Genomic DNA, 16,711 nt, shown 5'->3' with positions numbered 1-16,711 from the left:
GAATATTATTCTCTCCCCTGTATGAACATGAAGAAACAGACAATGAGGGAATGAAGAATAAATCTTCATCTCAAGATTAAGTAAGACTGCCTACAATGAAGAAGTCAAAGGAATGAGAAACTAGGATTTGTGTTTGCATTTCTCTCACTTTAACCAACCTTTAGCTGGTGGAAAAGGATGAGAAGGAAGTGAATCTGAACAGAGCTCCAATGGAAACTGCAGTAGTTCTTCATTATCTGTAGAGGCTTGAGAGGCAAGAAAACACTATAGTTATTTAGTAATGATCTAGTATTAATTTTTTTAATTAAGAATCTGGGATAAAATATATATTTCCCCCTAATCCAATTTATTCTGGTTATTTTCTTTTTGGTTTCTCCCACAGAAACCTTTCACCTACATAATACTGAGAGATGCTCTCTTCCCTGCTAGGACTGTTGTGAGATTTAGAAAAAATCCTAAGCATAAATCTCTTAGCATATACTAATACGAACTCAATATTAATAACAACTCAATAACAATTATTATCCTACTCTTTGTACTATACTGGTTCTGTGATATATAAAACAGTTACTTTCTATCTTCTTTGATAAATATCTGAACACAATCTTTAATATATCTCTGTTTGACGTTAATTCATGCTTTACATGTAGAATGTAAAATTTTAGACTAACCATGAGTATTTCATTTATCAGGTAAGTTATTAAATTTTAGAAAGTACACTATTTCCCTCTCCCTTTTTTCAGAACACATAAGTTGTTTTTGATAATGAGTTTCTTTGGAATATATTAAGGATCGCACTTCCTAAATTTTACTGGATAAAGGCCAAGTCTGAGAATCTGTTGAATACTATGGGACCTTTCATAAGAAAAATACATGAGGCTTACTGCATCAGTAGGTTCTCAGATGCTTTGAGGACATCCCCAAAGACTCTAGGACAGAAATCAATAAATTTCTATAGAACTAATATACTATAATCTAAGCCTAAAAAACGGAAGCATTCTTTATCGAAATAAATACCAGTGAACCACCTATTTATATGTGAAAATACCAAGTCAATCACATTCTTCCTGTCCACAAAGTTACCTTGATAAAGACAGAAAAAGTGATGTATCTTTCCTTCAAGAAACAAGTCATTGTTTAATCTACCTTTTTCACTGAACTACAATGTAGACAAACATGAACTATGTTCCCATCCATCACAGGTTTACCTCTTTGCAATGACTTTTCAACATGTGTTTTTGTGGTCTGTAAAGCCTGATTTTTGTCAAAAGTTATTGCAACTGCTGTGACTGTAACCTAGAATTACAGAAACAACATGATTAGCAAAATAACCATTGCCACAATAAGGTTCTCACAACCTTCTTTAGTACCATGGAACAATTTATACTAACTGGCTGATTTGCCTTTCTTGGTTAAGACTCTCAAACAGAATTACCAATAATCTCAGATATCCACCCTACAACTGAGTCCGACATGTATACCTAAACCTAGATATTCCTGAAAGAGCTCAAGTACCTTCTCTAAAATATGGCGACTGGAGAAATCCCACATATGTACACATCCTATGCTGGAAATACGATTCTACCTTTAGATTATTAGAGTTCAGAAAAGTAAAACATTCATGAACTGATTCATTCTAATATGTTTAAAAATATTCTAAAGCAAAATCCTTTATACTTATTCACTTTTGGTAGATTTATAATATTAAAACAGATCAGTTAAAAGCTAGAAATCTTCTATAATAATACTGAATCTTGGGGTGCCTGGGTGGTTGCACTGGTTCGTCTGACTCTTGGTTTCAGCTCAGGTCACAATCTCATGGTTTTGTGGACTTTGAGCTCTGCATCAGGCTCTGTGCTAACTGCGCAGTCTACTTGGGATTCTCTCTGTCTCCCTTTCTCTCTGCCCCTCCTTTGCCTGTGCGCTCTCTCTTAAAATAAATTAAACATTAAAAATAATAATAACAATAATAATAATTTGACTATTAATTACCTGTATTAATTCATCTTCAGGCAGGGATACTGTAAAATTTACATGGCAAAGGCAGCAGGGGATCATAGACCGTAGTTTAAAATACAGGCTCTATACAACAGAAAATATTAGTAATCACTACTTTTTAATCAAAACATTTTTAAAAACTGATTTTTTACCATGCACTCTTACCATGGCAAAAGGAACACTTAAAAGATTAAAACAAAGGTAGTCTACTTCTATTTTGTGTAATCTTACATTAAGATTATTTTAAATATTTAAGTAGACAGTAAGATTTAAAATAAGTCATAAAAATAATATAAGAAAAAAGGCTTTTTAAAATTTATACATATACAATAGATTTATATGAAGCTTAAAATTATAAAATAACTTAAAATATATGTCATCAATAGTGTGGCATATTCAGATGGAGAGGACACTTTAGCATTTCATCAGATGACAGTTAAAATTAATATAGTATGTAAATGAAAATAATTCGGCCCACAACTGTGTAAGATATTCCAGACAATACATATACCTTTCTTTTTTAATTTCATAATTCTTAGGAGTTTTAACTAAAATACAGTTAGTCAAAAGATTCATACCTTGAGCAAATTTTCACAGAGATCATTAAAGTTCTTATTAAGGGCTTGATTAGTCAGGTTAAGGCTGCTTAATCGGATTACTCTTACTGATGTGAACATCTAAATATGGGGAGATATAATAGCATGTCATTTTATTATTTTTAACTAAATGCTGTTAACAGTTGATAAAAGTGCCAAATAATGAATAATAAATAATGTGGTATGAAGAAGGCTAACACTTTCACTGCAATAAGGAGGTCAAGGAGAAAACATATGAAACTCACTAAAATCACATACATTGTATTTACTTAAAATTATAAAAGGTTTACCTGTATTTCTGATGTCCAATTATTTATACCAGGCATAATTTCTGTATTACAACTATAAAAGCCTGTTGAAATAAATCATAGTTAAACTATATGATAACCACCAATTTTATGTTAAAGAGTAACACTTTTCAATTATTACATGGAATTCTAACTGTAAGATCTATTTACTGTTTTTTCTAAAATGTTATACCTTCAATAGATTTTAGACTATCTCAATAAATTATCAGTTTGGTTTCTTTTTTTTTAATGTATGAACATAAAAGGATTATTTTTAAATAATTTCTATAACCCAATGAGGGACTCAAACTTAAAACCAATAACAAGAGTCACATGCTCCGCATGCTTGGTGGCTCAGTCAGTTAAGTGTCAGATTCTTGATTTCAGATCAGGTCATGATCCAAGAGTCATGAGATCAAGCCTCGCGTCAGGCTCCAAGACTCCACACTGAGCATGGAACCTGCTTAGGAATCTCTCCCTCTTACTCCCTCTGCCCCTCTCTTTCTCTAAAATGAAAAACAAATTTTTTTTAAATACAAAAGAGTCACATGCTCTACTGACTGAGCCAGCCAGGTGCCCCCTTAGTTCACCTAAGTTCTAACATAAGTATTTTTAAACTATGTTTTTAGTCTTAGAGCAGCAAAGCACATGACAAGATGTGATACTGATAAAGCCTTTAAAATAAAGTTAGCACTATAATAATGATGAATTAAAATACTGACATGTAAAACTAGTCTCATCTCAAAAGTAAGTTTTTCCCGGGGCGCCTGGGTGGCTTAGTCGGTTAAGTGTCCGACTTTCGCTTAGGTCATGATCTCGCGGTTTGTGGGTTCGAGCCCCACATCGGGCTCTGTGCTGACTGCCTGGAGCCTGTTTCAGAGTCTGTCACTCCCTCTCTCTCTGACCCTCCCCTGCTCACGCTGTCTCTCTCTCTCCTAGAAATAAATAAAAACATTAAAAAAAAAGTAAGTTTTTCCCACTCACCTGAAGGGGGAGGAACATCAGTGAGTAGAGAATGTACATCTTCCATTGCATCTGTGTCATCAATCTGAAAATAAAAAGATTAGAGCCATTATGTAAGTATAAATGCATAGTAATTTCAAACTTAAAAATATCATTGTTCTTCTTACTTACTAAATAGAAAACATTAAGAGTCAAGAAAAAGGAGCTATTTTTCCCTAAGTTAAAATACAAAACTTGAAAAAGAAAGTTTTAATATCTGTAAATTTCTCCACAGTAATTATTACAAATACTTCTAAGTAAATATTTCACATTATAAAGTATATTCAGTTGGAAAAAAAGAGACTTTTAGCAAGCCTTTATGAGACATGTTTCAAAAAGCTTACAAAGATACCACAAGCAATTATTATCTCTATTTGTATTAGTTAATAAAGAACAATTTCAAAAAAACAAGACCTTTCACCTTAAATACAAAACTGGTTTAAAATTGAATTTCATCAGGATAAATTTAAAGGCACGTCTATTAAATAATAACTCCAAAACCTGTTTTTCTTATATCACAATATTTCATTGTAAATAATTAATAGTGAAAATATCCAACTAGACAAAGACTGACGTTCATCTGTACATTGGGGGTCTGACTCTCACATACTTTAGTCATCCTCTCACATTACCCTTGGGATTTCAAGAACCATTTTTAACTTTACTTTCGCTACCCACGGTCATACCATACCTCAACCCGCTATTCCCCAAAACTTTCCACACCAGATCCAACTACAATGTCTTTCCTGTCTGTTTCTTCTCTTACTTCATGAATCTGCACCTTGTTCTCAGTCTTCTACCTAGATCTGAAGCCCTTTTCTTCTCTACTTAGCCAGGATCCAGGGCCAGAAAGATCAATAATACTCCAGATCAAACTTCAGGTAAGACTAAGAATCATCTGTTGAAAGATTCTTGGGCCCTATCTTGAAAGGGCCAGGTCTGAAATAGGGGCCCCAGAATTTATATTTCTTCTAAGATCCCAGATGGTGCTGATACTACAGGTAGTCACAGTACACCTGGTAACACTACTCCAAACAGTACCCTGGACCTGGAACCTTTTACTCCTTAGCCTGACATATTCTTTTACCAACCTCCATGTTGTTTTTTTTTTTCATTCTCAGGCTGCAGAAAAATATAATAAACAGGCACACATCCATACAGTTTGAGTTTTCTACAAATTAACAACCTCACCTCAGCTAAGTCTCATGCATCCTCCATGGCTGACATCCTGAGCACATTCATGGGCAGTGTTCTAGACTGTTCAAACCTCCAACCTCATCCCAACACAATCTACCATCAACATCCTGCTTTACTAAAATAAAGGCATCTGATTTTTTCTCTCAACTGGCACCTTACTAGAACATTTCTGAGTATCTTCATTTATTTTCCTTTCCTTCAATATCAAAGGAAGATCATCCTTCAATGTTAACCATTTATAGGGGAGAACAGAGAGAATAGATTTGTGAGAGAGGGAGCCCCATATATTTTCCGTGTCACTTTTATTCTCTAGAAAAGTTCTGAGTGTATTCTCATAATCAAAGTTCAATTATACCTTCTGAATTCATTAAGAAAACACTACACTCAGAATTCACAGTACTTATCATATTACATGTAAAAAGGGATGCAATTATAGTAACATGTTATAACACTTGAAGCAAGTAGATAATAATTATAGTAAGTGAAAGAATAGCATTTTAATTTCTTATTTAAATTCATTCAAGTTTACAAAAACAGCTCCAATATCTAGCATTACTTTTTTAAATCTTAGCATCATTAAATTTTAACCTATCTGGAAGTATTCTTCCAGAACTACCTGCATTATTGTATCTGGTATTGAACAAAAAATATATTAGCAAGTTCTGATATTTTCCAGTCTGTGGTCATTTCTATAATAACATTTTTAAATAGATTTATAGCAGTTGTAATAATACAAAATCACATCGCATCAATTTAGGATCTGATTGTAAAAATATACATCTTATCTTCCAAAACCCTTAATTAGTCTAACGCAGTAATACCTCCAAAACAAAAGCATCTTTTTTCCCATGTGAAAGATCCAATTCTGTAACTTCATCAGAGCTTTCTGACTGAGACCTTAAAAGTCTTGAGCGTTGTCTAGGTTCTGGGATAGGTGATCCTATAATCTCCTCGGATATTTCCTGAAAGAAATATAATTGCTTTACATCACATAAGACTGTCTTTTTCAGCTTTGGGGTCATTTTATAAACTGCAGTCTTTTCTTTTTACTTAAGTATAATGGACATATAACATTATATTGATTTCAGGTATACAGCATAATGATTTGATATGTGTATACTTCAGTTTGGTTTTAAATTTTTATATTAATAAACATCTGTGAAGAAAAAAATCTGTAAAATCCATTCATAATCTATATTTAATTATAACTTTTATGACTAATTAACCTTGGAGAGAGCACACGGATATTTCCTTTGATCCACAACAGTAGCCTTGATACACTTAACCCATAAACATACAGTCACAGACATGGCAAAGCAACACTGACATCTAGTGTACAGAGAGGACACCACAACGAGCAGGGAAATCAGCAGCCCTCCCAGTTCACGTGGTATTTTCTTTTTTATTTTATTTTATTTGTTTATTTATTTTTTTACAGATAGTTTATTGTCAAGGTGGTTTCCATATAACACCCGGTGCTCATCCCCACAAGTGCCCTCCTCCATGCCCATCGTGGTATTTTTTACTCAACATTTAAAAACCTAAACAGCCCAGAAATCATCAAAAATGTAGTTCCCCAAATGGATTCTAACCTTTTATACCTTTTCTTATCCAGTGGTAATTTTTCGAAGTGCCATGTAATAAAATGAGAACTACGATAAATGTGTATATGTGTGCAGATTTGCTGTGCTAATAGGCTACTAAATAAGCTACCTATAAAGTAATTTCACATTCATTTCTCTTATTTATACCCCAAATAAAGTTGCCCTGTATAAATTTGACAGGGTGCCTATTATGATGACCACACAATAACAGCTGCAGTTCAGAAGTAATAGTAGTTTGCCCAGGTTTGAAAACTAGTTTAAGCGATGAACAGAGCTAGATCAGTTCTTTTGACTCTGAATACAATGTTCTTCTCACTAGACAACACCCTTCTTTAATAATTTTTTTAGTAGTTTAAAATTTAGTTTGGGGCGCCTGGGTGGCTCAGGCGGTTAAGTGTCCAACTTCAGCTCAGGTCATGATCTCACCATTCATGAGTTCGAGCCCCACGTCGGGCTCTGTGCTGACAGCTCAGAGCCTGGAGCCTGCTTCAGCTTCTGTCTCCCTCTCTCTGCCCCTCCCCTGCTCATACTCTGTCTCTCTTTCTCTGTCTCAAAAATAAATAAACATTAAAATAATTTTTATAACTCGGTTATGCCTCTGCTCATTATGTCATGGACCCAATAAAGCAACTATCTGGGATTTAATGTATCTGAAGTTCGCAGTGAGGTTCCACTATGGGTACCTAAGGTATTTTGACATCTTTGGTTGACTCAATTTTCTCCATCTAAGTGGTACTACACCCCTGCATTAGAAAGATTTTTCAATATTGAGGAAAAAACTCAAACATGGGCATTCACTGCAGCAGGAGCTACCTTCCTAAGAGAAAAAACACAATGATTCACATTTTCAGTGTGGGCATACATCGTCTTCAAAATTGAAAAGACAAAATTGCAATATGAGTGAGGAGTGGCCTACTACACTGACTTTGTCAAATTCTGGGAGGTTATGTTGGAAGACTGTAACGTATTCATTCATTCACTACCTGAAATAAGGAGAGACATATTAGAAAATTCATAAATTAATTAGTCTTTTTTGAAATATGGTTCTATTCAACACAAAAAATCTGTATATGCTGAAATGTTAAGATTCATAACAGATTTATTCCTTCCTCTAAACTGTACTTCTAGAACAGAAGCTCAATAAATATTTATTGAATAGATGAAGTGAGTTAATTCACATGTTCTAAATATGTCTCTGACTTTATTTTTTTTTATTTTTATTTTTTTTTAAAATTTTTTTTTTAATGTTTTATTTATTTCTAGGAGAGAGAGAGAGAGAGACAGCGTGAGCAGGGGAGGGTCAGAGAGAGAGGGAGTCACAGACTGAAACAGGCTCCAGGCTCCGAGCTGGCAGTCAGCACAGAGCCCGACGCGGGGCTCAAACCCACGAACCGCGAGATCATGACCTAAGCGAAAGTCGGACGCTCAACCGACTAAGCCACCCAGGCGCCCCAATATGTCTCTGACTTTAAAAGGCTCACACTATTAAAGAAAGACAGACATGTAAAAACTAAGTGCAATAAGATATAATGGGCTCTGTGAAAGCAGCACATGCAGGTACAAGAGGAATACAAAGAAGGGGGGTCTATTCTTCCTGTGAGAGGTCAGCATGGAGGTACAGAGTTGATAAATATTGTTAAGCAAAAGGGTTCAGCTTATATCACGAAGTCCTAACATAAAGCTGTGCAAATCATTCTCCCCAACAGGCATAAATACTCTTAGAAAGTGTTCAAATATCAAAGCATAATTATAAAAAAAATAATGTACTGTAAATAAGCAGTAAAGTGTTGTGCAGAAAGCTTTTATAGAGGCTATTTAAGTATTAATATACTAACACACTAATTTTCTTAGTGAATTTAAAGAACCTCTCTACATCAGCACTGTTCAATATAAATATAAAGCAAGTCACAGATAATAAAATAAAAAGGAAATAAAATAAATGTTGATAAAGTATTGTATTTAATTTACTATATCCAAAAGGTTACATTTTCAACATGCTACCAATTTATAAAACACTCATGAGATAATTTATATTCTTTTTCATACTAGGTCTTCAAAATCCAGTGTGTATTATATACTTACAGTACATCTCAATTCAGACTAGACACATACTAAGTACTCAACAGCCACATGTGACCTGTGACTACCACATTTAACAGTGTAGCTAGCTGTAGGTCACATCTTTAAAATTCCTCCCAGCTTGGGGCGCCTGGGTAGCTCAGTTGGTTAAGCGTCCAACTTTGGCTCAGGTCATGATCTCGCAGTTCGTGAGTTCGTGCCCCACATCGGGATCTGTGCTGACAGTTCAAAGCCTGGAGCTGCTTTAGATTCTGTGTCTCCCCTTTTCTCTGCCCCTCCCCTGCTCATGTTCTGTCTCCCTCTATCTCTCAACAATAAATGTTTTTTAAAAAGTTGTTTAAATTCCTCCCAGCTTAACAACTTTGCTAGAAAGCTGTAAGTCAGCAGCTAGAATACAGATCACTGTCCCAGACAACCAACCAAAATTTGGCAGTGTGTGTAAAATCAAATAATAAAAAAAAAAACAATAATAATGTCATCTAAACACTTTCCTTTTACAGAAGTACTTCATTATCAGAGACTCAGAAAAACAGATTCCTTCTAACTCAAACACTTCTTTCTTTCAATTCAGACTCTGGCTGTAAGGCATCCTCAGAGAAGGCAGCCCTGTGATACCTACTCATCATACCTGGTGTAAAAGATGGGCTATTGAAGTGACTGGTATGAATTCTAAAAAAGAAGCTGAAAGTGAAAAAATGGTGTATTCTTTCACATTTTTATCATAGATAAGCAATCGTTCTTTTCACTAAAAATGAACATCTAAACCATTTATTTAACCGTTCAGTAATATTTATCAAGAGGCCAGTAGGACAAACTGTTCTGGGCCTCAGGAATACAGCCCCAAGGGGGCTTCATTTTACTAGGAGTAATAAGCAATTACTAAAGTCAAAAACCTATTTCTTTATGTTTACACATACACACACACATATAAAAGAAATAAAAAACTGTAAAACACAGAAGGGGATTAGGGAATATCAAAAATTGATGGGAGAGTATAATTTTCAAATCAGGCAGTCAAAATCATCTCTCTAAAAGGAGATATTTGAGAATGAATGTAAACGGAGGTGAAAAGAATGAGTACTTAGGAAAGCAAAATTCAACAGTGAAAAAAAAAAATTTTTATGTCCAACATAAGACAACCCCAAAATATATTAACCTCTAAACAAGAATTTATGCATTCACAATGTAGATTTATTTTACTTACCGGAGGATTGATTTCATATAATTCTTTATTCTTAGCAATGGTGTCATTTATCTTCTTTTGCATATGAGATATATGCTGTTCATAGGAGCCATCATTAGGAGTCTTCCCAGCAATCTGAATGCCACCGGGCGTGGGTAAAGCAGCTAAATACACACCTGTGGCCGACTTGTAAAGATAATGGGGAAATAATAAGAAAAAATGTCTAAAGAGTAACAGTCCTTAAGTTTTCATATTTAGGAAAGATGTCTTTGCCTTAGAGGAAAAAGATCATTAGCATCAGTGCACACATTTGGTTGTATGTTGGAAGAGCACAGAGATACATAACTGGCAGTAAGAATTGGTTGCTTCTGGCGAGAAACCTGGGCAGGTGGGGACAGCAGTGAAAGAAGGAGCTACTTTTCACTGCACTTATTTTTACTTTATGACTGTAAACAATAAGTTGCATTCAAAAACCAGCTTAGTGGCATCTGGGTGGCTCAGTCAGTTGAGTGCCCTCCTATTTTGTTCACTAGCGTCCATGACCATGTCTATGACCCAGTCTCTGAAGGTCATCCTGCCACGTGAAGCCCCAGCACACAATCTCTAGCACATTCTTAACTGCACTCACTACCGAGGTAACAGCTCAGAATGGTTGAGAACAGACTCTGGAACAAGACAGGCCTAGATTTGAAATCCAGTTCCAATACATGCAACCATATCACTTTGGACAAGTCTCAATGTATCATAGCATCAGTTTTCTCCTCTTATAAAGATAATACTGCACTCCTTCTGGGGTAGCACAGTGCCAGGCACCCAGCAGGCATCCATCTCAACTACCAAGGAAGCTACTCTTGAGACCTTGAGATTTAAATGCACAGGCTAAACCACAACACAAAGATCCACACCAGCACCACAAACTAGTTTCCTGGGGCACAACTATCAGAAGTGATTGATACGGCTGGCACAGTGTTTTTAAATCTAAATCAAGCTTAGTTCCCACCAATAACAAGACACCCACCAATAAAAGACACCCACCAATAACAGTGTTGTGTTCAGCTCAAATTATACATTTATAATAATTGCTAAGCATGCGAGTTTTTAGATGAATGAATTATAATGAATACTTTCTTCCCAAGTTACTCTAGATCTCAAATATTTTAATATAAACCAGATTACTTTCATTAATCATTATAAATTTCTCTTGTCAAAAAATCATGATTACCAGATTAGTTTATCATCATCGCACAATTCTCCCCTACATGCAAAAATTTACACATCTGTAAATGTATGAACAGGAAATAAGTTAGCATTTTATCTACAAGTGCATACTGAGTAAAAATAAAAGTTCTATAAATTTCTTAAAATTAAATTTTTATGCATGTCAGAAAGATGGCAGAGAATTCCAATTTGAAAAGTGTCAGTATCACAAATATTCTAGCTAGCAAAGTGTCTAAAATATGACAGGATTTCCATAAATACTGCTCATCAGTTTATATCTGATCAATATGTATTTTGTTTTTTTGTTAATGTTTATTTGTTTTAAGAGAGAGAAACAGAGTACCAGCAGGGGAGGGGCAGAGAGAGATGGAGACACAGAATTTGAAGCAGGCTCCAGGCTCTGAGCTGTCAGCACAGAGCCCGATGCAGGGCTCGAACCCACCAGCAGCGAGATCATGACCTGAGCCAAAGTTGGAAGCTCAACCAACTGAGCCACGCTGGCGCCCCTGATCAATATATATTTTGCAGGCATCCAGTTCTCTGGGTCTCAGACTACTTATAAAGACAACTCTTACTTTCCCCACAGACAACGTTCTAGTCAGAACATACTCTGTAAGAAGCCAAGGTGAACATAAAGCTGAGATAAAGAGCTTTCCATCACCTCACAATTTATTAGCACTTCAGAAACACAATCTTTATTCCACATTCTACTGCTGATTGCAGGTGTACATTCAGCATTAAACTTTATTCTGTCCAGCAGTAAGCAAGCATTAAGCAGTGTTTCATATGTATTGCTTTATTTTCTCCATACAACTAAAGATGGTTTTAGCACAGTGGTCCTTCCCCTCAGAAATGATTTGCCTCCTAAAGGACATCTGGTAATGTCTGGAAACATTTCTTGTTGTCACACTGGAGGGAAGCCATTAGCAAGGGCAGAGGTCAGAAAGACTGCTAAACACCCTAAAATGAACAAGATAGCTCCTAAAACAAAGAATCTTCCAGTCCCAAATGTTAACAGTGCAGAGAAGAAACCCTGTCAGCAATGCTAATATTTTCCAAAAAAAATAACATATTTTGCCCAAAAAAATAATAAAGTCCAGAACAGTGATGACCAAATTACTAACAAGCCAATACATGATATTTTGAGAAACTTGACTATTGAGATTACGGTCAGAATATAAAAATATAATAATATAAATATAAATAAATTTTATCTAATAATTTTATTTTAAATAATAAATGTGAAAATATATTTTTAAAAGTTATCACAAGATTTTTCACTTCTTATAATGTCCTCAACTCTTAAAGGTCTTAATGCCAGTTTCTCTAGGTTTTTTTTTTTAAAGACTTAGAATCACACAAACAGAATCTACTACAACTACAGGAATTATAAAACAAAACCAAAACATCTAAACTTACCGCTAAGCCCATCAACATATTTTCACCCACTGTGATCTGAATTCTCAGTCCAAATAAAGCATTCATTCCTTTCAGTTTTAGTTTATTCATTAGCTGAGTATGCACTTCATATTCCATAAATGGCAACAGATTACTGATAGCTGTGGCATTTGCTTCTGCCTGTGCTTTCTTTTTTAAGCGACATAACCTGTTAAGGAAAATAATTTGGTCACTGGACAGTATTCTTGGTACCATCTTAAAAAATGTCCAAGTTTTAAAACTTCCTATAAATGTGCTTAATAAAACATTGACTTGTGTCAAATGAGCTTATTAAGTTATATCAATAATCTTTTCTGTTATTTTTTTCACTGTGTATGCTTTTACTAAAAGTCCCTATTTTAATAAAAAAGAAAAATCTCAATGTCTCTAGAAATGAAAAAAGTATGGATCAAAATCACTACGGAATATAATTTAAAATCTTGGGTTTCATAACTCCATGTGATCATACGATGGATGAATATAGCAAAGGAAAAAAGTTAATTTACTCATTAAAAGAACACAAAACTTGGGGCCTCGGTGGCTCAGCTGGTTAAGGGTTTGGCTTGATTTTGGCTCAGGTCATGATCTCATGGTTCGCGGGACTGAGCCCCACATTGTGCTCTGCACTCACAGCTCAGAGTCTGCCTGGGATTCTCTCTCTCTGCCCCTCCCCCACTTGCATGTACTCTCTATCTCTGGAAAATAAATAAACTAAAAAAAAGAAAAAAAATTAGGTTTCTGAAGAAAATGAAACAGGTGAAGCAAGTTGGAATAACTAGAGAGAAGGCCTCGCAAGTGAGATACCTGAGCTGGGATCTTAAAGACAAGATGGAACCAGGAACGCTGGAAAAAGGCACTTACGGAATGGAGGTGGCATATTAGAAGAGGCAAAAAGAGACTACTATCCTGAAGGGAAGTGAGCAAGGGTGTGATGAGGTGCAAGTAAGTGGGACCATGATCATGCTAGGGGCTGATGGGTCATGGTAAGGAGTTTTATTCCACCAGCAATGAGAAACTCCAGGTAGGTTTTAAGTAGTAACATAATCCAATTGATGTTTTAGGATATCATTTACACTGCTACACAGAGAATGGATTGAGGATAGCAGAATTAATGAGGGGATGGCAGCAATTTAGGTAACAATCAGAGCTTAGACTAAAATGGTAGCAGCAAAGATGAAGGAAAGATCCCAAAACTGGCAAGCCAGGCTACTCAGGTTAGTAGTTATCAAACTTTAGCTCAAGAGCTCATTAGAAAACAATGACTAGGCCCGTGCCCAGAGTTTCTGATTCAATAGGTCTGGAGTGAGACCAAGAATCTGCATTTCAAGCTCTCCCAAGCATGATGATGCTATTGGTTGGTCCAGGGACTACACTCTGAAAACTGCTAATGGGCACTACTCCCTCCTACCTAAAACAAACACAAAAAACTGGATACATGTTTTATCTTTAAAAATCTTCTTAAAAGCTGGGGTGTCTGGGTAGCCTAGTCAGTTAAGTGTCTGACTCCTGGTTTCAGCTCAGGTTATGATCTCACAGTTCATGGGTTCAAGCCCCATGTCAGGCTCCACACTGACACTATGGGGCCTTAGGATTCTCTCTCCTTCTCCTCAGCCCCTTACATTCTTGTGCTCTCACTCACTCCCTTTCAGAATAAATTAACTTAAAAAAAATCTTCTTAAAATTAGCATCACAGGACCAGGGCAAGAGGTAGTGGGGGGTGTATAAACGTAAGGAAATGGCATAAAGAAGTTCTTTTGTGATGACAGAACACAGTTTGTGTCTTCATTATGGTGGTGGTTGCACAAATCTATTTGTGGGATTAAGCTGCCCAGAACTATACATGTACACACAAATACATAAATGAACGCAAATTTTAAAAAGTATAAAAATTGAGTAAGGTCTGTAGTATAGTTAACAGTATTATACCAATGTTAATTTCCTAGCTGATACTCTACTATGGCTGTTTAAGATGTCACCAATGAGGGAAGCTGGGGGAAGAGTACATCGTATTATTTGTAGCATTTTTGCAACTTCCTGTGAGTCTATCACACTCTAAGGAAATGAAACACAATAAATAATAAACAGAAATAAGAGAATACAAAAATATTTCAGATATTAAAATTATCAGATAAAGAATCAATTATAGACTGTAACATATTAAATTTGAAGAACAAAATAAAACTTCTAGAAATAAAAATAGACCATCAAAAATTTAAAGCCCCAATTATTGAACTTACTAGGATATTAGAGACAGCTTAAGAGACAATCAAAGAACTGAAAGATAAGAAAGTATCCAAGATATGGCATAAACAAAAATGGAAAATACAGACAAGAGAGTAACATATATAAAAGAGATAGTGAGAAAGTCTAACATTTTTAATTATAGTATCAAGAAGAGAGAAGAGATGAGATATAGGAAAATATCTAAAATTTTTCTAAAACACATGAAAGAATCTACACAGTCAAGAAGCCCAATATATAGCAATTAGAATAAAAAAAATTCTATACTTGACATTTCACAGGGAAATGGCAGAAAAGCAAAGATACATAGAATATCTCACACATAGCCTGGGGTAGCAGGCAGCTACCTTCAAAACAGTAATAGTTAATCTAATAGGTTATTTCTCAACAATAGTAATGAAAATCTGGAAGCCAATGGAAGGGTGTCTTCAATGCGCTGCAAGAAAATAAATGGTAGCCCAAAATAGCTTTCAAAGATAAGTCAATATTTTCAGACAAGCAAAAATAGTTCACCAAAATAAATGATCCAAAGTCTATACCTCAAGAAAACGAAAAACAATCCCAAATAGAAGGTCTAAGATGTAAGAGGAAACTGAAAGGAAAAGTAAACATATCAGAAACACAGGCTTGCTCCGTCAAGTAAGTCTCTGGCTCTTGATTTTGGCTCGTGTCATGGTCTCACAGTATGTGTGACTGAACCCCATGTCAGGCTCTGTGCTGACAGTGCAGAGCCTGCTTGGGATTCTCTCTCTCAAAATAAATAAATAAACCTAAAAAATAAAAACGGGGCACCAGGATGCCTCACTTGGTTGAGCGACCAACTTTGGCTCAGGTAATGATCTCGCGGTTCATGGGTTCGAGTCCCGTGTCAGGCTCTGTGCTGACAGCTCAGAGTCTGGAGCTTGCTTCAGATTCTGTGTCCCCCTCTCTCTCTGCTCCTCCCCAACTCATGCTCTATTTCTCTGTATCTCTCAAAAATAAATAAAATATTAAAAAATTAATAAAAACTTAATATGTATTATAAAATAAAATTCAACATGACTTTGTAAAGTAACTTTGATGCAGGGAGGTTAGGAAAGAGGACAGTGTGAAAGAATACCATATTTGGCATGAAAAAATGGACAGAGCAAGGTATCATTCATTAAAATAAAGAAGGCTATTATGAAAGAAGTAGGAAAAGCAGTTGAATTTGGAACAAGGATGAGATGCCTACAAGACATCAAAATAGGGTGTGAACGTATATGGGTCTGAAGCTCAGAAGAAAGTTCTGGACTAGAGTTATAAATCTGGGAATCAAGACATATAGAAAGCACATCTGTAGGAGTTGATGAGTTCAACGTGGAAGACAACTTTGAGAAAAGGGTCCAGACCCCTGGCCCTTCAAGGACTAAGAAAAGGAGAAAATGGGGCACCTGGGTGGCTTAGTCGGTTAAGCGTCCGACTTCGGCTCAGGTCATGATTTCGCGGTTCGTGGGTTCGAGCCCCATGTCTGGCTCTGTGCTGACTGCCAGCTCAGAGCCTGGAGCCTGCTTCATATTCTGTATCTCCCTCTCTCTCTGACCCTCCCCTGTTCACGCTGTCTCTCTCTCTCTCTCTCTCTCTGAAAGAAATAAAACATTAAAAAAAAGAAAGAAAGAAAAGGAGAAAGTATCAACAAGGACACTGAGGATTATACACAGTAGGAAAAAGCAGGGGTGGAGGGTGAGGCACTATGAAGTCAAAGGAGTATCAAGGAGAAGATGGTCAACTGTGTGACTACTACTACTGTTGAGATGTCAAGTAAGAGGAGGAAAGAAAAGCATTTCTATGGATTTAGTAGCCTGGCAACTGTTAGTAACCTAGACAGTTAATCTTATCATTTCCTACTCC

At 35.8% G+C, this 16,711-nt stretch overlaps 1 protein-coding gene across 6 annotated transcripts in view; it reads right to left on the bottom strand.

Annotated features, from left to right (window-relative positions):
• C2CD5 (C2 calcium dependent domain containing 5) overlaps positions 1-16,711 on the bottom strand; it is a 101,916-nt gene that overhangs the window by 17,456 nt on the left and 67,749 nt on the right. For all 6 annotated transcript variants that reach the window (XM_039238575.1, XM_039238570.1, XM_039238571.1 and 3 more), the window contains 9 exons: positions 12,584-12,770; positions 9,968-10,132; positions 5,902-6,042; positions 3,866-3,929; positions 2,885-2,946; positions 2,577-2,675; positions 1,993-2,082; positions 1,209-1,296; positions 159-245 (listed from right to left, as the gene is read on the bottom strand). In XM_039238575.1, the coding sequence (XP_039094506.1) occupies positions 159-245; positions 1,209-1,296; positions 1,993-2,082; positions 2,577-2,675; positions 2,885-2,946; positions 3,866-3,929; positions 5,902-6,042; positions 9,968-10,132; positions 12,584-12,770 (983 nt within the window). The remainder of the gene's footprint in view (positions 1-158; positions 246-1,208; positions 1,297-1,992; positions 2,083-2,576; positions 2,676-2,884; positions 2,947-3,865; positions 3,930-5,901; positions 6,043-9,967; positions 10,133-12,583; positions 12,771-16,711) is intronic.

Source organism: Hyaena hyaena, unplaced genomic scaffold (assembly GCF_003009895.1).
Source record: "Hyaena hyaena isolate Hyena2069 unplaced genomic scaffold, ASM300989v1 scaffold_143, whole genome shotgun sequence".
NCBI classification, from domain to species: Eukaryota; Metazoa; Chordata; class Mammalia; order Carnivora; family Hyaenidae; genus Hyaena; species Hyaena hyaena.
This window is presented reverse-complemented; position numbering and strand designations above follow the sequence as displayed.